This window comes from Bombyx mori, chromosome 25 (genome assembly GCF_030269925.1).
Source record: "Bombyx mori chromosome 25, ASM3026992v2".
In the NCBI taxonomy this organism is placed as follows: domain Eukaryota; kingdom Metazoa; phylum Arthropoda; class Insecta; order Lepidoptera; family Bombycidae; genus Bombyx; species Bombyx mori.
In genome coordinates this window covers 8,543,395-8,567,569 of record NC_085131.1, presented here as the reverse complement: position 1 = coordinate 8,567,569, position 24,175 = coordinate 8,543,395, and the positions used below count along the sequence as shown (strand labels likewise).

General features: G+C 41.1%; 1 protein-coding gene across 1 annotated transcript; it reads left to right on the top strand.

The window, feature by feature from the left end:
• The first annotated feature begins 11,671 nt into the window (after positions 1–11,671).
• On the top strand, positions 11,672–23,875 carry LOC101742761 (ankyrin repeat domain-containing protein 12). The gene is made up of 8 exons (XM_012689925.4): positions 11,672–13,459; positions 14,695–14,974; positions 19,311–19,444; positions 19,520–19,692; positions 19,768–20,033; positions 20,118–22,776; positions 22,853–23,247; positions 23,319–23,875. Exons 1-8 carry the CDS (start codon positions 13,223–13,225, stop codon positions 23,609–23,611), a joined length of 4,437 nt encoding a protein of 1,478 aa, XP_012545379.1. The 5' UTR covers positions 11,672–13,222; the 3' UTR covers positions 23,612–23,875.
• The last annotated feature ends 300 nt before the right edge of the window (positions 23,876–24,175 follow it).

The following is a 24,175-nucleotide window of genomic DNA, read 5'->3' as shown; positions in this document are numbered from 1 at the left end:
CACAGTCTTTATTTTCCTCCTGTGATGAAATAATTTAGGAAACCCAAGTAATACGTCTGAAATGAGATTTAAGGAGTACGTGCTATGAAACATATCTGAATATAAATAGCCTATCCTTTATAGATTAATGCTCTAGCTTATTTGTCTTCGTGTGTAATGTTTTTTTCACCTTGGGACAACCAACGGCTATGGCTAAATTTAGCGTGGATCGATTTCAATTTGCTAATTGGATTATGTACATACGTCAGTCGAAATTTATAAAATTCATTTTAGTCCTTGCATATTATGATCACCACGACTAAACTATGGCAACGGGGCGTCGTCGGGGTTGTCATGGCGACTGACATGCTTGCAATATATATGTACATAATACAGATATTCGACGGTCTTCAATTTATTTACCCATTAGTAATTACGGCAATGGACCCAGACGTCCTCTGTTTCGAAACACGCTATATTCATGTTCACGAATGTCTGATGTTAAAATAATACATCTCGATAAGTGTCTTATAGTATTAGAAAGAAAAACACGAGTGTCACTGTTTATTTTGGCGGTTTTGTGGAAAAGTATATGCATTTTTAGGTTTATAAAGTAAAGTGCTACTTAAGAAACTTGGTCCTCGTTTTAAGTGAGGTAAGCAAAATTTAATATACCTAGTGCTCTAAAATAATAAAGCGTTAGAATTATTAGTACATTGATTAGTGTCAATAATTTATTTTTTATATTTTCCTTTTTTGGAAGCGTTTGCCTAAAATCTAATGATAAGATAATATTCATGGCCGGCTTCTAAATAAATCATAATACAATAATAATAATAATAACCAAAAGTAAGTTGATTATTACTATGAAGTTATTGATTTAACGCATGTGATTTATAGTTTATTAAATGGGTAATAATATATTAAAATTTTTATTGTGTTATTTAAATTACCTAGGTATAACTAAACTAAAATCGCAATTTGCACTGGAACGAAGTTTGAATATATGCATGAATTTTTTATTGTTTTTAATTTTACGCTTTAATAATAAAACACGTGGAGCTTTAATGTGACTGAAGTGTAATTAATATCTACACAATTTAACCATAAAACCAACCGAGATAACCTTTAGCCTTTATAAATCACATAAAATCCATAAATATGAATTTGACAAAAATATGTAATAAACCAGTCCGTGTGTATGTATGTATATATTTTTTTTAATAAGGAATCAAATTGAACACGGACATTGGTCACTCTGGAAAATAAAAAGTTTAGCGTCTATCAACGATTACGTTTTATGACTGATTTTATTATGACCACGATCATAAAGCATCCACTACTATTATTATTTACTTTGCGTCTTGAAAAGCGACTGGTTGTTTAATTTCCATTTAATCACAGTCGAGGCGAACTTGCCCACGCTTATCGCGATTGATCGCTGACCCCAATCCGTTCAGCGCTGACCACGTCGTATCACATCTGACTTTACAAACTAACGGTGACTTTCGCTATTTCTAAAAGGGCTACATTTTCAAGGCACCACGTTTATGTGTCCTTCACACAGTTTGTCATTTCGATTTGCATATCGAGAACATTAAAAAAGAATATAACGTTAAGAAGAAAACTGAAAAGTATCAAAAATATTACGCTGCTTAAAAAATGTCACGGAACCGCTTCAAATACATACATGCTTTGCGATATTACTATTTCTTACACAACAAAGGTCATTGGGCTTTTGGGGAGTCATAAAAAGTATTTAGAAATTAGAACCAGGTTAATACTTTATTTAGGCAAAGCGCACAGTTGAGTGCCGTAAAAAGGTAATGGCAAACTTAACACGTTGAGCGCCACATAGGTCACCGTTGCCCTACGTGGCGAACTGAAGTAATTATGTCGATTTCTCACTTCGATCTTCTTACTAAGGCACCGGAATATCTAGTAGACTCTGCGAAAAACAAATCCGAAGATGCTGAGAATGAATCTATTTCTAAGAGACCTAAAAGACTAAAACGTACATTAACAAACAAAAGAAGGCAAAGTTAAGCAATCCAGGCGCCTTAGTAACAGAAATCAGCATAATTACTTGAGTGCGCCGCGTAGGGCACCGGTGACCTACATGGCAGGAAACAACTGGTTGTCTTAATCGATTGATTTTCAAAATTTTTATTATGTTTGGAATTAGTGTCAGTGGGACTAGATAGGTAGGGGACACGATTAGTTTGCCTTTAAACGGTGCTGTATCTACCGGGTATTATGAATAATATTCGTAAGAGTACTTTAAGAGTAGGTACATACTGATCTTAGAATAGTTGACATATAAAAGTGATAGATGAAAATAATACCGCTTCTTCACTTACGAAAGGCTGGACCAGCACCATAGGTAGACGCACACGGGGCACGATGTTATTGCTAATAAATTATTGTGTTATATATTGTGAGGATAAAGAGAGGTTGCTCCGTAACTTACAAAATTAAATTACAAAACTATAATAATTTTCCTGATTTCGTTTTGAAGAAATTAGAATACTATGGTTCAGGTATCGTATCGACAAAAAGGTAGGAAATACACAAATAAAGTTACCGCGAATGCGTTGTTCAATAGAATTAGTTTTAAAGCCCTTAATCATAATTTTAGTATTTTTTAGGGTCCCGTCGTAAAGTAACAAAGAAACGGATCTTACAATTTCATCTATTCCGTCTGTTCGCATATCACTAGCATTTAAGACTATTGAGACTTGAATTTATCGTAAGAACAGCTTATTCAATGCGGTAAACGTATTTAAAAGGAACTAATTAGGATGGCATATAATGTACATATAGCTACAAAAACGGATATCCACACAAGGTGTACCGATGACCGATTGAAGGTCGTGGGAATCCGTTGGACGTACGCAGGATCAGTGGTTGTGACGAGGCTTGAGGGAGGCCTACGTCCAGCAGAGGTCATTTGGGGCTGAACGAAGAAGACGGCTGAAAATATCTGATTATGAAAAAAATAGAGCTACAAAAACCTATGGGACGTCATTAGGTACATAACATACATAATATGTTAGGTCTCAAAATAGCTACTGAGATGTGAGATTCAAAAGTCGTAGAGAGTGTGTGCCGATAAAAACTGTTCTAACCAAGAAAATCGACTTAGCTTTAACTTTAAGATAGTTTTAAGATAAATTATATAAAAAATATATCGTTAAGATTTTGATCATGTATCTCGAGGTGGGTGGCGATATTTACGTTTTGATTGTCTATGGACTACGATAAACCCCTTAGTAACCGATGGGCAGTTAGCTTCGTCGATGTGACTTGAAAAAAAGACAATACACAAATTTCAGACTTAAGGTGTTATAAAATATATTTGTACGTAATACATATTCAACTATTAATTTTATGTTTGCTCATTTCGCAATATCCGGCGTCTACGTACTTACGTGCCGTAATAAAATGACTAATTATTCGAGAAATTTTACAACAATAACCCCTCGGTAGCCTTTTGCGATTGAGGGCAGTGGGTCAGCTGTGGCACATCTGGGGAAAACTACGGCCGAACACGAGAAACCTCTTTAATTTTCCTGGCCGTGTTTGTACTTTAGTAAGCGCGGCGAGACTTGCCGTGCGAAAAAATTAAATTAATGTTATTGAGCATTTTTTATTTATCGCATAGATGGGCGAACAAAGTGTTAAGTGATTACCGAAGCTCACAGACATCATCGTGAAACCACCAGTCATGCTTGAAGTCGATTGCTCAAATTTAATGTACGATGGCCGCCTCACTCTTCAAACATGACTGGTTAGCGGCAGAATAGTGCTGGTCATGCGGGTTTACAGTGTGCCCTATCAATAAGTATTATTAAGAATTACTGAGTAGGCTGTAAAAACACATAATTCTGTGCGGAAAAGTAGGTAGGAATAAACTGCCAGCTTAAAGCAAACCCAAAGCAAAACCAAAAATATGAATTCTGGATTGTGTATTTTGGTATTTCTGTGTTGGAAATCGCTAGTACTACTACTACTTATCTTATTTTGCGTACATCCTATATTTCAAAATCTGTACTACCTACAATTACAAATCTAGGTATATCTGAATGTTTGTTACTCAATTATGCAAAAATTGTTGTACGGTTTTGAATGACCCCAGGCAACACTATATATAAATGATTCCGATAGAGGCACCCGTCACGTGCGGACGTGCCCATCGACCGCTCGATCGCCCGGCCTTTGTTCGCCCGGCTTTTGTTAGCCCGGCCATTGTTCGCGCGGCCTGTGTTCGTGGTACATCTGCCGACCAAGTGTTTTTTCCTGGAAGTTTTTATTTGTTTTGTTTCCTTTCGTTATTTCTGTGTTCGTGGTACATCTGCCGACAAACTGCTTTCCTGGAAGTGTTTAATTGTTTTGTTTCTTTTAGTTGTTTCCGTTTTGTTGTGTTTTTTCTTTGTCCTATAGTAATCGTGCCGCATCGCCACCTGTGTTCAATAGAACCGCTCAGGTCCGAGAAGTTGGGGCCTCACCGCAAGGCGAGTGTCTTCAAGACCCGGGGCCGCCCCACCTGGGCACTCAGCGATCATGGATGCTGTGTTCGCGGAATTCCTCCGACTTCGTCATCCACAGCTCGCCTCAGAGTTTCTGGCTTTCAAGGCCAATCACACTGCGAGCTCTCTCGAAGACTCCGCCGTGCTCGCTGCTCCTGCGTTGCCTGTACCTGCGTGCAAAGCTTCTACATCGAGCACCGCAACCTCCGTCGTGCCTGCCGTTCCCGCGTCGCCTATACTGGCGAGTAAAACTGCTGCGTCGTCCGCCGTGGCCACCGTTCCAGCTGTGCGATCATCCGCGGCCTACGTCGCGCCCTCCAAAACACCTGCTCGTAGGTCACCGGCGCCCGCCTCCTCGTCCTCCGACTCTGACTCGGAGATGGAGGTCGACCTCGCCCCCGCCTCATCGACGGATGGATTTACCCTGGTACAAAGGGTAAGAAGCGTGCCGCGGAGTCTCGAGCTCCCGCGGCCGCTAAAATTAGCAAAGCCGCGAACGCGTCGCGCCCCCGCCCCCAGACTCCCGTTGCGCCTCCAGCCCGTGCCAGTCCGTCGCCGCGTCCGGTGGCACAAAATAAAACCCAGTCCCCTCCTCCGGTAATCCTTCAAGAGAAGGCAGCTTGGGATCGAGTTTCCCGGGCCCTTAAGGCCAAAAATATCAATTTCACGAATGCCCGTAACCTCGCGAACGGCATCCAAATAAAGGTGCATTCATCTGATGACCATAGGGCCCTCACCTCTTACCTCCGTAAGGAGCGTATAAGCTTCCACACTTATACGCTTCAGGAGGAGCGCGAACTCCGCGTTGTAATACGCGGAATCCCTAAAGAGTTAGATGTAGAGCTCGTAAAAGCCGACCTGTTAGAACAAGGCCTACCAGTGAATTCTGTGCACCGTATGCACACTGGTCGCGGTAGGGAGCCATATAATATGGTTCTAGTCACCCTCCAGCCTACCCCCGAGGGTAAGAAAATCTTTAACACACAGACCGTCTGTAGGCTCTCTGGTATCGCTGTCGAAGCCCCCCATAAAAAAGCCACTCCTAGCCAGTGCCATAACTGTCAATTGTATGGGCACTCTTCCCGTAACTGTCACGCGCGCCCCCGATGCGTCAAATGTTTAGGCGATCACGCCACAGCCCTATGCACTCGCGATCAAAAAACCGCGACGGAACCGCCTAGCTGCGTCCTGTGTCGAACACAGGGTCACCCCGCAAATTACCGCGGATGCCCCCGAGCCCCGAAAATAAATCGCCGCGTCGCCCGCCAAAACCGCCTCCGAGCTTCCGGCCCAGACATCAAAGCCTCGGCACCCTCTGCGTCGCAGGCTAAGCCAGCGTTCGTTCCGGTGGCGGTGCCCAGTGTCTCGGCCTGGGCGAAACCGCTGCCGTACACGAACACGGCTACAACTCCCTCCTCCGCGATTCGTCCCGCCCCCGCGACTCGTCCCTCTCCCGCGACTTGCCCTCCGACTGCGTCCGAAAATCTCGCTTTAGCGATCGACTTCTTTCAGTCGATCAACTTTGAGCGCGTTAACGCTTTGGGCGACGCCATTCGCGCTGCCTCCACTGCACAACACTTTATCGCCGTTGTGCAGGAATACGCCGACGTATACGCGTCATTAAATACGTACGTCCTCCCCTCACTCCGCCGGTAATCAATGGCGTATATAAGTAGAATAAAGCCCCTATCCGTGACGATAGGATTTTTTAACGCTTACGGTCTCGCAAATCAACGTGATCAGGTTTCTGACTTTTTGCGTGACCATCAAATTGATATCCTTTTAGTGCAGGAGACCCTACTTAAGCCCGCGCGCCGTGACCCTAAAATTGCGAACTATAACATGGTCAGGAACGACAGGCTCTCTGCCCGTGGTGGTGGTACCGTCATTTACTATAGAAGAGCCCTGCATTGCGTCCCGCTCGATCCTCCCGCGCTCGCTAATATCGAAGCATCAGTATGCCGAATCTCACTGACGGGACACGCGCCGATCGTTATCGCGTCCGTTTATCTTCCACCGGATAAGATCGTTCTAAGCAGTGATATCGAGGCGCTGCTCGGTATGGGGAGCTCTGTCATTCTGGCGGGCGACCTAAATTGTAAACACATCAGGTGGAACTCACACACCACAACCCCGAATGGCAGGCGGCTTGACGCGTTAGTCGATGATCTCGCCTTCGATATCGTCGCTCCGTTAACCCCGACTCACTACCCGCTAAATATCGCGCATCGCCCGGATATACTCGACATAGCGTTATTAAAAAACGTAACTCTGCGCTTACACTCGATCGAAGTAGTTTCAGAGTTAGATTCAGACCACCGTCCCGTCGTTATGAAGCTCGGTCGCGCTCCCGATTCCGTTCCCGTCACGACGACTGTGGTGGATTGGCACACGCTGGGCACCAGCCTGGCTGAATCTGATCCACCATCGCTCCCGTTTAACCCGGACTCTACCCCGTCTCCTCAGGATACCGCTGAAGCCATAGACATCTTAACATCACACATCACCTCGACATTAGATAGGTCATCGAAACAAGTTGTAGCGGAGGACTTCCTTCACCGCTTCAAATTGTCCGACGATATTAGGGAACTCCTTAGAGCTAAGAACGCCTCGATACGCGCCTACGACAGGTATCCTACCGCGGAAAATCGTATTCGAATGCGTGCCCTACAACGCGACGTAAAGTCTCGCATCGCCGAAGTCCGAGATGCCAGATGGTCTGATTTCTTAGAAGGACTCGCGCCCTCCCAAAGGTCTTACTACCGCTTAGCTCGTACTCTCAAATCGGATACGGTAGTAACTATGCCCCCCCTCGTAGGCCCCTCAGGCCGACTCGCGGCCTTTGATGATGACGAAAAAGCAGAGCTGCTGGCCGATACATTGCAAACCCAGTGCACGCCCAGCACTCAATCCGTGGACCCTGTTCATGTAGAATTAGTAGACAGTGAGGTAGAACGCAGAGCCTCCTTGCCACCCTCGGATGCGTTACCACCCGTCACCCCGATGGAAGTTAAAGACTTGATCAAAGACCTACGTCCTCGCAAGGCTCCCGGTTCCGACGGTATATCTAACCGCGTTATTAAACTTCGACCCGTCCAACTCATCGTGATGTTGGCATCTATTTTCAATGCCGCTATGGCGAACTGTATCTTTCCCGCGGTGTGGAAAGAAGCGGACGTTATCGGCATACATAAACCCGGTAAACCAAAAAATCATCCGACGAGTTACCGCCCGATTAGCCTCCTCATGTCTCTAGGCAAGCTGTATGAGCGTCTGCTCTACAAGCGCCTCAGAGATTTCGTCTCATCCAAGGGCATTCTCATCGATGAACAATTCGGATTCCGTACAAATCACTCATGCGTTCAACAGGTGCACCGCCTCACGGAGCACATTCTTGTGGGGCTTAATCGACCAAAACCGTTATACACGGGAGCTCTCTTCTTCGACGTCGCAAAAGCGTTCGACAAAGTCTGGCACAACGGTTTGATTTTCAAACTATTCAACATGGGCGTGCCGGATAGTCTCGTGCTCATCATACGGGACTTCTTGACGAACCGCTCTTTTCGATATCGAGTCGAGGGAACCCGCTCCTCCCCACGACCTCTCACAGCTGGAGTCCCGCAAGGCTCTGTCCTCTCACCCCTCCTATTTAGCTTATTCGTCAACGATATTCCCCGGTCGCCGCCGACCCATTTAGCTTTATTCGCCGACGACACGACTGTTTACTATTCTAGTAGAAATAAGTCCCTAATCGCGAAGAAGCTTCAGAGCGCAGCCCTAGCCCTAGGACAGTGGTTCCGAAAATGGCGCATAGACATCAACCCAGCGAAAAGTACTGCGGTGCTATTTCAGAGGGGAAGCTCCACACGGATTTCCTCCCGGATTAGGAGGAGGAATCTCACACCCCCGATTACTCTCTTTAGACAACCCATACCCTGGGCCAGGAAGGTCAAGTACCTGGGCGTTACCCTGGATGCATCGATGACATTCCGCCCGCATATAAAATCAGTCCGTGACCGTACCGCGTTTATTCTCGGTAGACTCTACCCCATGATCTGTAAGCGGAGTAAAATGTCCCTTCGGAACAAGGTGACATTTTACAAAACTTGCATAAGGCCCGTCATGACTTACGCGAGTGTGGTGTTCGCTCACGCGGCCCGCACACACATAGACACCCTCCAATCCCTACAATCCCGCTTTTGCAGGTTAGCTGTTGGGGCTCCGTGGTTCGTGAGGAACGTTGACCTACACGACGACCTGGGCCTCGAATCAATTCGGAAATACATGAAGTCAGCGTCGGAACGATACTTCGATAAGGCTATGCGTCATGATAATCACCTTATCGTTGCCGCCGCTGACTACTCCCCGAATCCTGATCATGCAGGAGCCAGTCACCGTCGACGCCCTAGACACGTCCTTACGGATCCATCAGATCCAATAACCTTTGCATTAGATGCCTTCAGCTCTAATATTAGGGGCAGGCTTAGGGACCCCGGTAACCGTACTCGTCGAACTCGACAAAGAGGTCGACGTGCAACCTAACCCATGCATCAGCCCGCTGAGTTTCTCGCCGGATCTTCTCAGCGGGTCGCGATTCCGATCCGGTAGTAGATTCATTCGCGAAACTATTGCTCTTGAGTTGTTAGGTCTCCTTCGGAGGCGCTCGGGCAGTTGTTAGCAAATCCCACCCCTCTTGGCTGAGCCTTTGCTCGCCCACCTGTCCTGGTGAAACTGGAAAGGCCTTCGGGCCACCAGTAAACTTTCAATCATAAAAAAAAAAAAAAAGCTATATATAAATAACTATGACATCTTATTCGCTGGTTCGTGATTTTATGTACTTATGGATCTATAATCTCCATATATAAATAAAAGAGAATGTATGTGTGAATGAATGAATGTATGCCAGATTAATATGAAACTTAGCACACATGTAAGGGGTAACATGACCATTTCGACGAGAATAGTTAGTTACTAGTGCTGGATAAGTGGCGCTGGTGGCAGTGATTTTTAACCCTAGGTCACTATGTAAAAGAATGTAGGTATGTGTCCATGTTTGTTCACCTAAAATTATCTTCTGTAGTTAGCTTCAATCATCATCTTATAGCTTTTATCGTTTAATATAAAATTGCATTTTGTTGTGGGCGTAGCCGTGGGCGCATTTAGTATTATATATGTACATCAACTGACAGCTTATGGACGAGAACATGACATAAGAGCTCTTTAACGCGGGAAAATGCATCGTTACCATTACAAATTAGACTGTAATAGTTTTTGAATTACAAATTAAAATCTTATGAAACCGGGGATACTTTAGTAATGAATAATGAATTATAATTTAAGAATATTTAACCATCTAATTCATAATGGAGTGGCGTAAAATTTCATTTAAGTTTGATAAGAAATATGAGCAAATTGTTTATGTATTTTAAAAACAGTTAATTACAAAATTACGTATATTTTAAACAATATTTAATCTTCTTCTTTGTCTCCACCTTATCCCACTAGGTGGGGTCGGCACAACGAATTTTTCTATTCCATTCTCTTCTATCAGCCGTCATCTCAACACTCAATCCTCTCTCTCTCTCATATCGTCATTCACATATTCCATGCATGTCTTCTTCGGTCGACCTCTTCCCCCTCTACCTTGCACTACCATTTCCATACATCTCCTAGTGACAGGCATCTGATCACATATCCATACCACGCTAACCGTCCGCTCTTTAATTTGTCAATCAACGGGACTATTTTCACACTTCCTCTGATGTACTCATTGCCTATTTTGTCCATTCTTGTCATTCCATACATCCATCTCAACCTTCGCATCTCTGCCGCGTGCACTCCTCTTTCATGCTTTACTTTCGCCTCCCACACACGTCATCTCGGATCCTCCCGATCCACTAACGGTGCTTTTAGGTACTTCAAGCACCGGTCACCGTTCTCGTCAAACCCGTCGCTTGCGACGAAGGGCTCGACGAGTAAATTAACTCTCAGACACAACCCACTGAGTTTCTCGCCGGATCTTCTCAGTGGGTCGCGTTTCCAATCCGGTGGTAGATTCTGCGAAGCACGGCTCTTGCTAGGGTTCGTGTTAGCAACGTCATCAGGTTTGAGCCCCGTGAGCTCACCTACAAACGTTAGGGTTACGCTGAAATAGCCCCTAAGGCTATCAGCTTAGGTAGGAAAAAAAAAAAAAGCCTCCCAACATTCAGATCTATACAGCACGACAGATCTAAAGATCGTTTTGTACATTATTCCCTTGATCGCATGCTGTTGCAGAGACCTGTCGCCATTTCAACAATATTTAATGTTTTTACAATAATAAGCTACATTCTACAAATAAATCAACATTTATAGTATATATCTTCAATGTTTGCGGTTAGATAATAACACACTAATGAATTTTCCTGTTTGTGTCTTCGATTAAAATATTGTAGTTATAATTATTTCCTCATCGTCTAGTAGTAATCAATATAAAAAAAAAACGAAAAAAAGAATAAACATTACTGATCTTATACAAAGCTAGTAAAACGTTAATTTAGTAAATACCCATTACTAGGATGTAAGTTTTAGGAATTATTTCTATTAACCGAGGCCAATATTATGTAACTGTAATTTAACATGTAGGTAACTTACCGTCACTTATCTATTGAGTAAATGTCCTTGAACATTCAATCTACGTACGTATGAAATACGTACTCAACAAATGTTCACGATTGACTTCCGCGGTGAAGGAATAACATCGTGTAATAAAAATCAAACCTGCAAAATTATAATTTGCGTAATTACTGGTGGTGGACCTCTTGTGAGTCCGCGCGGGTAGGTACCACCACCCTGTCTATTTCTGCCGTGAAGCAGTAATGCGTTTCGGTTCGAAGGGTGGGGCAGCCGTTGTAACTATACTTGAGACTTTAGAACTTATATCTCAAGGTGTGTGGCGCATTTACGTTATAGATGTCTATGGGCTCCAGTAACCACTTACCATCAGGTGGGCTGTGAGCTCGTCCACCAACCTAAGCAATTAAAAAAAAAAATCTTAGCGCTAGTACTAACATTTATCGGAAATGTACCAAGGCTGAAATCATCTCCGCATAATTTTGTTGGAAGTAGTAAATTATGTTACTGTGATTACCATCGCTGTTGTAGCGTGTCGAGGTTACGTCAGACATCGCTCCGGGCGTCTACCATTAGGTATATAGTACATATATGGAATATAGATTATTTGGATTACATTTAAGGATATACGAAAGCGTAGATGTATAAAATTAATGAACCATATATTGCATAAAGTTAATAGATCCACAATTATAATTGAAAATTCCCAGATGTAAGAATAACATCGTATAATCAAAATAGATAACGTAAAATTTATAGTTTGTGTAATTATTGGTGGTAGGGCATGTTGTTAGACAGCAGGAGTAGGAACCAGCGATGCATGGCGCTGCCATTTCTCCCGGGAAGCAGTAATGGGTTTCTGTTTGAAGGACGAGGAAACCACTGTACAGTACCTAAAACTGAGATTTTTACTCGCATTTCAAGGTGGGTGGCAACATTTGCATTGTTGATGTTTACGGGCTCCGATAACCATTTAGCATCAGGTGGGTTTTGGGCTCGTTCATTTATCTAAGAAATCAATAAATTTAAAAATGTAGGTACTCAAATGGATATCATGTAATATTATTATATTCGCATAGTATTTATAATGATAATATTCTTCTTGAAATCAAGTCATCTTCTATATTTACTTTGTAGGTAGTCATTGTTACGTAGGTAAGTGACATGCACTTGAACAAATTTGAAAAAGAAACGGACAAAGATTAACTTTAATTTCTACCATAAATGCAAAGGTGTGTATAAAAGCGGAGAGTTACTGTTTTCAAATGAGCAAGAGAAGCTCATTTTCCACCGGGTGCTATCAAAGCTCTTGTACATTATTTCAACGTAAATTCCATGGCCCTTGAAGCGTGAACCCGAAGTCTACGACAAAAAAATCATGAAATATATAATTTCTAGACTTTTTTATAATGTTTACAATAACAGATAGATACATCTGTCTAATCATTACCTATACCTACTGTTTTAACACATAAGTATATAATATTTGATTAGGTAATCATAAAACTCGACAATCATAATTATAGTGAAGTTGTTACTTATTTTTGCAGCTTTACATATTGTTGGAAATTCTCGTTCTGTACACTAATGACTACAAAATGATGGGGTATTTTGGTCGAGTCCAAGGTCAAACTAGGACCGATACCATCAAAAGACCGTTTGCTAGTGATATAATTAAGAAGAAAAAAACGAACAACAGTAGCAGTAAAACCGATAGTTGTATATTAAGCTCAACAAGATAATAACATTCATATTTTTCAATAAAATATTGTTACTAAAATATGTTCTTAAATATGGTAATAAGTGTAACGTGTTAAACGTAATCGATTTTATGTTTGTAACGGGTTATATTATTTTCCAAGAGGGCGAGTCTTACAAAAGACTGTGACCCGATTAATGCAAGCTTTAGATTGACGTCGGCGAGTGTTGCGTGGCGCCCGCCGCCCATTGCCACCTCTGTCCGAGTGGGCAGCTCGTCGACTCTGCGGCCAGTCTACGGCTCGCGCCCTCCGCGCCAGCCCGCCCCTAGCGAGCTTCCTTAACCACCACAACCACGCCATTCCCTGACTCATGATACGCGACGATCTTTAACGCACTCTGTTATGGACAAGCGCGCGACCAGCGGCAGGGGCGAACCCATTCCGAGCATCTTAAAGAAACCAAAGAGCCGACACAAGGGCGACCTCCTGGACAAGAGTACCAAGATCAAGCTCGAGAAAGTGGAGGGATCTAAGAAAGGCGGGGAGGTGAGCGCACCGTTGCCGCACGGCTGCACCCCGCTCATGTACGCCTGCCAACAGGCCGACTACAAGACTGTCGTTGAGATACTGAACAAGGATGTGAGTTTATCATCACTCCACTCATTCACTGGTCATAATAGTCATCATTCAGTATTCCATCGTGGCTGTGATCATTCTATATGACAGGGTGGTTATAAATAGATATTAGTTAATAATTACGGACAAGGCAACATTAAAAAAACCAACCTGAATTTAAAAAAAAACCATTTAATCCAGAATCTTGAAATTATCGAAGTCCTGTTGCTCGTATATAACGGTTCATAAAATTCGAGGACCATCAATTATTTTGATTCAATTTTGAAAACTGTGCTTGAACTATGAGATTGTTATAAGAATAATAATTAAACGAATAGGTACCCTAAAAATTTTTTTTGGAGACGAGCGTATATCTCTGCGTTACGATTTACACGTATTTTGAGATCGAACATTGGCACTATCTTTCTTCATCCCCACAATTTCTGATGCGAAGCATTTCGTTTCCGTTTTATCTTTAATTAAATTTAGTTTAGTAGTTCCTTGAATTATTCGTTCAAAATTGTGATATGTGTATGTGCGTATATAACATTCTTTGAAACAATAATAACAAAGGGAACACGATAGAACGTGGGGTGCCAGTCAATCAATATATTATTATGTAAATCGACATCAATTGAAAGGGAGCGTTCTCCACACACGTGTCTGTTTCACGTGTATTTGCTTTGAACATAATTAATTATCGTTTGTTATTGAAGTTTTGAACTAATAAAATTACAATTTTTTTTATTTTGTTCGTTTTCATTCATAAATTACTTTCTTTACAAACACAATACAATAAATTGAACAGCAAGACTTTAAATATATTTCGTTTAGCATTCATCGTCGTCAATACGTGTTACTATAGAAATCGTATTACGTATTTCTTTTGTACCTGTACCATTGTTTTAATGAAATTCTTAAGTTGTTAGTCCTTATGATATTACGTTTATTTGTTACTAGCTGACCCGGCAGACTTCGTAGTGCCTGAATCGATAAATAAAAGACTTAAACTTTTGTATAAAATAAACTTAAAACAAACAAAAGGAATCTGTCCGACGGGGGACACATCAAAGGAAAAACAAAATTGTTATTTTTATTTAATTCCGAGCATTTTCATATTTATCTACCTTTTGAACCTTCTCTGGACTTCCATAAATAAATCAAGACCAAAATTAGCCAAATCGGTCAAGCCGTTCTCCAGTTTTAGCGAGACTAACGAACAGCAATTCATTTTTATATCTATTATTTGTTATGAGTAGCCATCGTCTGTGCGTGTTCGTGACCGCGGCCTGCGTTGCGCGTTGCACTACTGCGCGTCTAGCGGGGCGGGCGCGAGTCAAGCGGCGAGGGCGGCTTGTGCGGACCGCGTGCTCATGGCAGCGCCAGCGCTTGCCAAAGCCCGCGACGCCGACGGACTCACACCGCTCCACCTCGCCGTTGTTCACGGAAACGTTCCGCTCGTGCAGACGCTGCTTGCCGCCGGCGCTGACGTCAACGCGACGGACGACGAGCAACATACCGTTGTTCACTGGGCGACCGGTAGGTTCAATATATTTATTTTTTTATCTCAAATTTTGAGTAGTCGAAACAAATAATTTCAGAGGTTGCACGAACGATGCAATAAACCCTTTTCAATATCGCCTTCGTTTTTTTTACTAATGAGGGATTACTGGTGGCCCTGAGGCCTTTCCAGTTTCACCAGGACAGGTGGGCGAGCAAAGGCTCAGCCAGGATGGGTGGGATTTGCTAACAGCTATCCGAGCGCCTCCAAAGGAGACCTAACAACTCAAGAGCAACTGCTTCGCGAATGATTCTGTTATCGAATCGCGACCCGCTGAGAATATTTGGCGAGAAACTCAGCGGGCTGATGCATGGGCTAGGTATGACTTTCGTCTTGCGGGAAAAATGGGACACATTTACTATACCATCGCACTTATCTATGTCTTAAGATAATAGGCGAAACTGGTGGTAGGGCGTCTTATGAACTCGCACGGACAGTTACCACCACCTCGGTTATGTCTGCCGTGAAGCAGTAATGTATTTCGGTTTGAAATGTGAAGACTTAGATTTTATGTCTCAGGGTGGGTGATGGCATTTACGTTGTTGCTGCTATGGGCTCAGATAACCACTTAAACCCAGGTGGGCCGAGAACTCCATCCATTTAGGCAATAGAAAAATGGAATTGTCATACATATATGCAAATCAGACCACGCACTCACGTATGGTTTCCTCGCACCTGAATTATTTCCTACATAAGCTGGTGGTCTTGAGATGCTATTCCAGCGCAACCGAGCTTATCGACACGTGAGATACTATACTACCAGTAAAATTGGAGGAGCAGAAATAATTTGGAAAACAACGGATAAGTTATAGGGAATGCAGTAGCCATAGCGATAAGTGGCTGCGATCGTATACCTCTTATCGAATAAACAAAGATTAGTGTCCTCTATTTTTTTTTATCATACATGTTGCTTGCTGCTGTGTTGTTTTCATCATCCGAACAATAACGTAGTAGATTTCAATCAATTAGTATTTCCAAATCCATTGTAACGCAAGCACTTTGAATAGTTCATCAAAACGATCAAACCGCAAGCCGCTTACGATTCTATTTGTGGTAAACTGAAGAGAATCGTTATCTAAACGGTGTCACTGAGCGATGTGTTGCCTTGTCGGATATCACCGCAACGGGCGCGGGCTGTGGTTGACGGAGCGCAGACACGCGACCAATTAGTCACTTCTTCTGCCTTCACTTTCTACCCATCGATTATTATCTATTGAGTCATAAAGAAGTATTCGCCGAGTGAAAATACATATCTCTGATTCAGTTTTCGGATTTCGCTTTGCATTATCAGGTCCATTTTAGTATCTTCTATCTACGCTAGGATAAAGGCGCGTAGCGTTTCATTACGTCACCGCGTGTTTTATGTGGGCGTGCCCCTACATATCCACTCTTCTTTATTTAAATTAAGAATTAATAGGTACGTAATTTTACAACTAATGGCACAATGATAGGCAGCGGCTTGACTCTGCCCCTGGTATTGCTGAAGTCCATGGGCGACGGTAACCCTTCACCATCAGGTGGGCCGTGTGCTCGTCTGCCTACAAGGGCAATAAAAAAAAAACGTATTTGCTGTTAGGTTATAATACTCCGATTGTGAAGCCCTGCCCATCAGTGATTTTGTCTGTGAGTCCTAGGTTGGGAAAGATTAAAAATCAGTTTTAATTAGAACGCGCAATTTGAGCAACTGTGATTTTGAACGTTACGAAAGTACTTTGTATCAATCTAATCTTTAGGTTAAGTGGTGACACGAAATTTCATCAATGAGTAGTGTGTAGAATGGATACTTCGGTGTGTCAAGATCACAGTTTCGTTTTTTTTGTTTTTGGTTTCGTCACGTTTCGTGTTCGTTCGTTGGACACCATTTATTCCGTCAGAAAATGGATCGCGTCCAGTTATTTCGTGACTTGATTTCATTTCACTTAGGTATACATACATATATACAAAGTATGCCCATCGAAAACGGAGAAAGTTACCAAGTGAAACCGATGAGATTGAGTTCATTCTGATATGTTGCAATCGATAAAGATTACAGATATCGAGATATCGTGCGCAGTATTTTGAGAAATCGGGGCTTCCCATACATTTTATAGTAGGTACTTGTGTTGTGTTTTAAATACCCATAACGCAACTTGAACCAGCATGACTTAGTGTTGACGTAGTGTAAATTTAATCTAAAAAATATAAATGTTTATACGTTCCTAAGCCATTCATTTCTTTGTGATGAAACTTGCGACTTTGTTATTATTGTTGTTGGCATTCCATTGAAGGTCTCTGTCATACCATCAAAGCGGTGATAGGTAGTACGCGAGTAGTTTCAAGAAGTCGATGTTTCTTAAATAATCAGAGAAGTAACACTTGGTTTCTAATAGTAGGAAATGTATTAAATAGAATTGTATGAAGATAAAATTAGGAAGAAACCCACACTACACACACAGTAATAAACGTTTTGACATCAAAAACTTCCAAATGTTAAATTTTCAGTGTTCACTTATATAATATTTAACCGTATGTAATAGTTAAGGTACTATTGAAATACTGCAGTATAATGTTGTCATTTTCTAGTGGCCAGCGGAATCAAGGGGGAACGTGGGGGTAGTCCGGCGTCCGTTATTGAGTGACTGGCAAGGTTAAGACCTTGGTATATATTGTTTATTAACGTTCGTGATATTTAGCTAGGACATTCAGGTTTAGTGTTAAAGGTCACGTTATATTCATAGAAAAACAATTCTCAGATTTGTGGTTAAACATTGAAATTGTTATCAATTAGCATGCTACTGCTAATACGTACTGTTACGAGGACATTAAGAAAAGCTTTTTAAAAAAAAGAAGTTTATTTAATTCTAATAATTAAAACATTTGTAACTGACAATTGAAATTATTTGGGGCAAGTGTCACCGGGAGCGCGGTTAGAATTCAACTGCGTGATCTTTCGGCAACCTAACTAATAGTCCAAGATCCCATTTTTTTACAAATTAATTTTTAATTCTTTACCTGATTATTTAATTTTTAACTGATTTTCTTTTAATATTAATATTTAATTGATATGAATCAACTGTAAGAGAGAGATAGAGAGACAGAGAGACAGAGAAGTCAATATATCCTAATACATGTCTCACTCAGTCTCTGCGCGTGGATAATGCCCTCGCGCTCTTACTTACCCACAGAGGTATTAAATTGAATTTAGGGGATGATTGGCCCCTTGGATCGGTCTGTCTTTTTGTAAGAGGTTTTAAAATAGTTGTCTGGTGGACATATATAAAAATCAGAATTCACGTGAAGTTAGGTCATTATTTTGGGAGCTTTAAAGCGTCTGCAAAGCAATTCGGCCGACGGAAAGTGTCTGGGAGTACTGGCGACTTATTTTTAAGGATATTGCCTAAAATATACGTAAAAATCAGCTTTCAGAAAATACGTGAAGTAGGTCATGATTTTATGTACCTTGAGTACCTGATACCTGAAAATTGGCCGTCTAAGCAAGGTAGCAGGTAGGCATGCATTCTTAGTACATACTAACACTACGCAATCGGCCACATTTCGTTCGTCAGGAAATACGTGACGTCTGGGGGCCCTGGGATCTTACTCTACTAGCTGCATTACGTCGTGACCTTATGTTGCATTTTTAGGTACATTAAGAATATATAACAGTGCCACTCGCTGAATCTACGCCACTCGTTCCTTATTTATTTTAAAATTCGTTTAACATAGCAACGCTTGGGAAATTTGACAACAATCAAAGCGGAAACACTTCTACTGTACAGTACTTTTATAACTCTTTTAATGCTGTAAGCATTCTATAATTCATAAAATTTGAGCGCAACAACCAATCTCCATTTCCAATAGTATGGCATACACCACATTCAACCATTTCTATCAGATACTACAAGTAATAGCGTGCAGTAAAAGCGTCTACTTGGAATCGTAATTAAAACTGATATAACAATAGATGATTCGTCATGAACTTTATACGTTTAACACTATTAAAAATTAAGGCAAAAATTCAATGAGATACCTAAGACTATACAGTTCTTAGAGAATAGTTTATGCGACATTAAGTATCGCTAAAGTATTATCAAAATGATACTATTGATAAAATGATACTGATACACAAGAATACTTTAATCAAGTATTATGTAATTACTAGTAATGTTCCGTATATATACGTATATATATATAGTGATATTATTAAATTAAGCAACGAATTATAAAATATTAAATACCAGTTAGCTAGTGATAGCAAAAGCGGCCTTAAAATGTGCCAACCAAACTCCTCTAAACCAAAAGCTAAATGTAGCAGTTTTCGTATATTGTTGTCAGTTTGTGGTGAAGTCGGTGCATTACGAGCTGTACTAGCGTCGGGGGCTGACGCGGCTACACCGGACCAGCACGGCGGATACCCATTGCACTACGCCGCACAAATGTGCGGGGCTCCAGCAGCTACTGATCACCAGGTAAAGTTCTAAACGTACAAAAACGTAATGTAACTCTCAACACCTATAGAAGATATAAGATAATTTTTTTAACAGAGTAGAGGGGCTGCATTAGAAATTTTGCGAGCTTTAATCAGAGAAGGAGGAGCTAAAGTAGATGTTAGAGATGCTGATGGACGTACGCCCTTATTATGGGCGGCTTCCGCAGGATCAGCAGCAGCTGTTCTCGCCTTACATCAAGCTGGAGCCAAGGTTGATGACTCTGACAGGTACTTTTGACTTTATACCTTGAATTGTAAACAACACTTTAAGAATCGATATTAGTTCTTCTCCGTTTTTTACAGAGATGGTTTGACTGCTTTGCACTGTGCAGCAGCACGCGGACACACCGAAGCTCTAGAAACTCTGATAGGTCTGTGTGGAGCACGTGTCGATGTTTCTGATTCACACGGCTGTACGCCACTCCATTATGCTGCGGCGCTCGGACACGCTGACGCCACGGCAGCGTTGTTGCAGCATGGCGCTGACGCTCATCGACAAGACAGAAAAGGCCGCAGTCCAGCTCATACTGCTGCTGCTAAAGGTCAAATAGAAACTGTCCGTATACTTGGTAGGTAAAACCAAAGTATATCAATGCAAACATGTAAATAGGAACTGAGCGCTGTTGGTTAATAAAACGTATTATTTATTCTAGGAGCACGGGGTGCAAACTTGTGGCTTAGAAATTCTAAAGGTGATCTACCTTTACACGAAGCTGTCGCATCTGGAAGAAGGGAACTGGTCAAATGGCTGTTAGATGGCAGACCTTCCCAAGTAAATGCAACTAATCACGAAGGTCGAACACCACTGCACATAGCCGCTGCCACTGACAACGCAGACCTTTGTCGTCTGTTATTAGATCGAGGTGTGGATGTTAATTTAGTTGCAAGATCATCTAAGAATGAACCGATCACGGCTCTCGATTGCGCCACGTCTCGTGGGCATCGTTCAACTGCAAAATATTTACAGATGCATGGAGGTTTGCCTGCCTCTAAGTTATCTAATACTCAAATTATGATTGATGGTGCGCCTATAACAGGATTACCTACACGAAAAGTCACGAGTACTAAAATAGACGTTCGTGATAGAATAAGAATAGAGAAAAGAGAAGTTGTCGAACTTTCCAGTCCTGTAGTTGAGCGCAGGCGAATAAAGGATAACAGTGACAGTGATTCTATGAGCACTATTTCATCTGATGATAGAAAAGTCACAAAAAAAAAACGTGAACACAGATATGCTGATAAATATTGTGAAAGGAGAAAGAGGTTAATGTACTGTCAAAAAAGTTTTAGCGATGGCTATGATAGTGATTTAGATGGCAAAAGTAAAAGAACGCATTACGAACGAAGTTACAGGCGCCCCAAAAAAAGCAGATCGAGGAGTGAACCCTCGAGAAAACACAAGAATAACGCAAAACATCACCGTAGATATTATAGATCAGATTCAGAAAGCTCTTCAGACACAACAACGAGCTCTTTGCATAGAAAAAAAACTAAGCGACACCGTAAGAGAAACAAGAAAAGAAAAAGTTCTTCGTCGGATAGTAGTAGTTCTGAATCTACCGAAAGAAGGAACACGAAACGTAAAGGCAAAAAAACTTCAATCCACATAGAAAACGATGAAGAGAAGCAAAGTATTAACATAATCAAATACAATCAAACGAGTGTAGATAATTCACAAACTCACGAAAAAAAGGAAGAAATAGCAAATGTAACAGAAACTACCTTGAAAAATTATATTGAAAAATGTGAATTTGAGATGCACAAGACAAAGACACTGAGTGAAACCGAAACAGATACTGTATCAATTAAAACAAATATGGTTGTCACAGAAGCTCAAATTCACATGGAACGTGAATCTAGTCAACAAGGCAATTCAGAAATAACTGTAACAGTAGATTCTTCAAATAATGTATCAATTGAAACGGCTAACATACCTGTGGTATCAGCAGAAGCTAAAACTGAAAACAGCTTGCAGAAAGAAACTGAATCTTTAGACATAGTAAAAGCTGCCGAAGATTCGCAAGCTGTAAACAACGAGTCGGAGTTATTAGTTGATACTCAAAAAGAAGAAATTAAACTTGATAATTCTACAACAAGTATCACAGAGAATCGATCATCCACTAATATTGAAAGTCAAGGAACATTGAGCGAAAACAATACAATGCCAGAATTGGAACAGAACCAATCTGATGATAAAGAACTTGAAGAAAAACTAAGCAAGGATTCACAAGATTCTAGCAAAGGTGATATAAGTGCTGCCACAAATTTAAAAACGGGTGAATCTGAATGCATTTCTACTATAGAAGCTACACAACATACACCACAGCGTTCATTTCAAATACTCTCTACTCCTGATGAGGCTTATAATAAAAGTCAAGAAACATTCGATGATTTAAAAAATATCTCAAATGAGTCTAGTGTCGATAAATCAGCATCTCACGATAGAGGTAGCTCACCTGTTGCGGGTCACAATCTCATGGGAGAAGAAGTTGATCATACAGTTGAACAACAGAAAACAGATGTTTCAAAAAGTGAACAAAAAGAAAATGGTGCTGAAGCTATGAAAGCCACTGATGAAAAACGAAAAGAGTTTAGCTCCACGACTGGAAGCAGTACAGAAAATTATTCCACCACAGAGAAAGGTCTTGTATCGATTCTTAAAGATAGCTCTAATAGTGAACGTGCGTTGCAACAGGTTATTATGGATACTGTCTCAGAAGAATACGATGTGAATTTACCTTTAACGCCTAAGCAAAGTAGAAAAGCATCTAGAGATAGTCAAGTAATCAGCAGATCAAATAGTATTTATGAAACAGAAAGCTACAAAGTACTTGCTGAAATAGGTGTAGAGGACACCTCTGACATTATGAAATCATTAGACATGCAAAATGACATTGAAGATGAAAAGGATATGTGTTTTGGAAGCAAATTATCAAAAGATGCAAGTATAAATGGAAGAGTTGCTAGTATAAGCGACAATGAAATTTATAGTCAAACTGAAGCAAACGGTCGAAGGAAAAAATTTAGGAAAAAGGGTCGGGCAAAAAGTAGGACAACCATTCGTTCAAAAAGCGAGGTTTCGGAGCGAGGTTATGAATCAAGCGGAATGATGGACTCTGGGTTTGAACCTAGTCCAAGAGCATTGCAACGTCGTATTGTTAGTCCCCGACTCGCAGCTTATTATCGTCAACGAAATGCAAGCGGTAAATATTCTGGGAAATCCGATAGTAGAATCCCTATTCGTAAGCCCGGAGATAAATGTGCCGTCGATATGAAATCCGTTACGCAACGAATTCAAACAAATATGAGAAGGTAAGTAATTATCTGAGTAACCATAACCATAACGATATATTAATTTGTGAAACTTATCGATTACACTAATTTATAGATATTATTGTGAAAGAAAAATATTTCAACATCTATTAGAGTTAAAACGTTTACAAATAAGAACAAGTAAAACAAACGAAGCAGTTTTGGTCAAAAGGGCAATAGACGAGTATAACAAATCAAGCCTAGCAAGCGTTGGACTGGGGTCTTACAACAATCCTGATTATTCCTTTAGCAGTTTTGAAAAATTTCTTTATGAAAGCCTCAGAAAGTTACAAAAAAGTGGTAAAAAACATTTAGATAATTTGCCCGAGAAACCTTTTGATTTCGACTATGGCGAGAGCGAACTGTATAAGATGACTGCAATTCCTGACAATCCATGTTTATGCACCAGCAAAACGCATAGATGCTTTCATGCGATTCATGCGTACACTGGAATACCGTGTGCTTCTTATTGTAAGTAAAACTAATGAGTTACTTGATAATTTATTTAACTAAAGCTAATTATGTACTTTTATTATTTTTAGTACCATATAAATGGGATCACCACACTATGCCAAAACCCTCAACTACTGGTGTGACAACAAAATCTAAAGGGTTTCTTCCTAAAATCAACTCGAAGCCTCCTACTGCAACGAGTAGAGCTCACGTTACTTTAGAAGTTTCTAATGGGACAGAAAAACAATTAATTGCTTTACCAGCAGAAAAACTAGACAAAAATAAAAGATATTACGTAACATTTACCGTGAAAGGCTCCGAAACTCCTTCTGATAATGATCAAAGTTCACCGAAAGGAAAAATTAAGAATAAAAGTGGCTAAGTAACTTGGAAAGCATAGAACTGCCACAAGAGTTGAAAAATTTAGCTTTGACTGAAAAAATCCGTCCGGTATAGAACATTTATTTTTGTATAGAAAAACATGAATTGTTTACATAACATAGTAGAAACAACGGTGACGCATTGCAATGTGTAGTCTTCCTGAATCAATTTTATAAGCACTAGTGAAATGTTTCATTGTCCGTTGTTACCTGCACTGAACGACAAAATACTTGATAATTATTAAATGTAGATATTTCCTATAAAATGTATTATTTTGGAGATCCCACTCCCTTTCCTTTTTGGGTCAGAAGGGAATCGCGGAATCACGATCGTTGCGTTGGGGACACTTTGCATAACGAAGTTCAACGGATTCAAAACCATTGTCATTCAACATTCATAGCTCATCAGAGGCAGGCTAGGCCAAGGTGACACGTTTCACACGGAACGCATATGTACACACTGCGAAGCACTGCTCTTGCTAAGGCCAGTGTTAGCAAAACCTTCTGGTTTGAGCCCCGAGAGCTCACCTATACGCTAGGGTAACGCTGATATAGTCTCTCAAGGC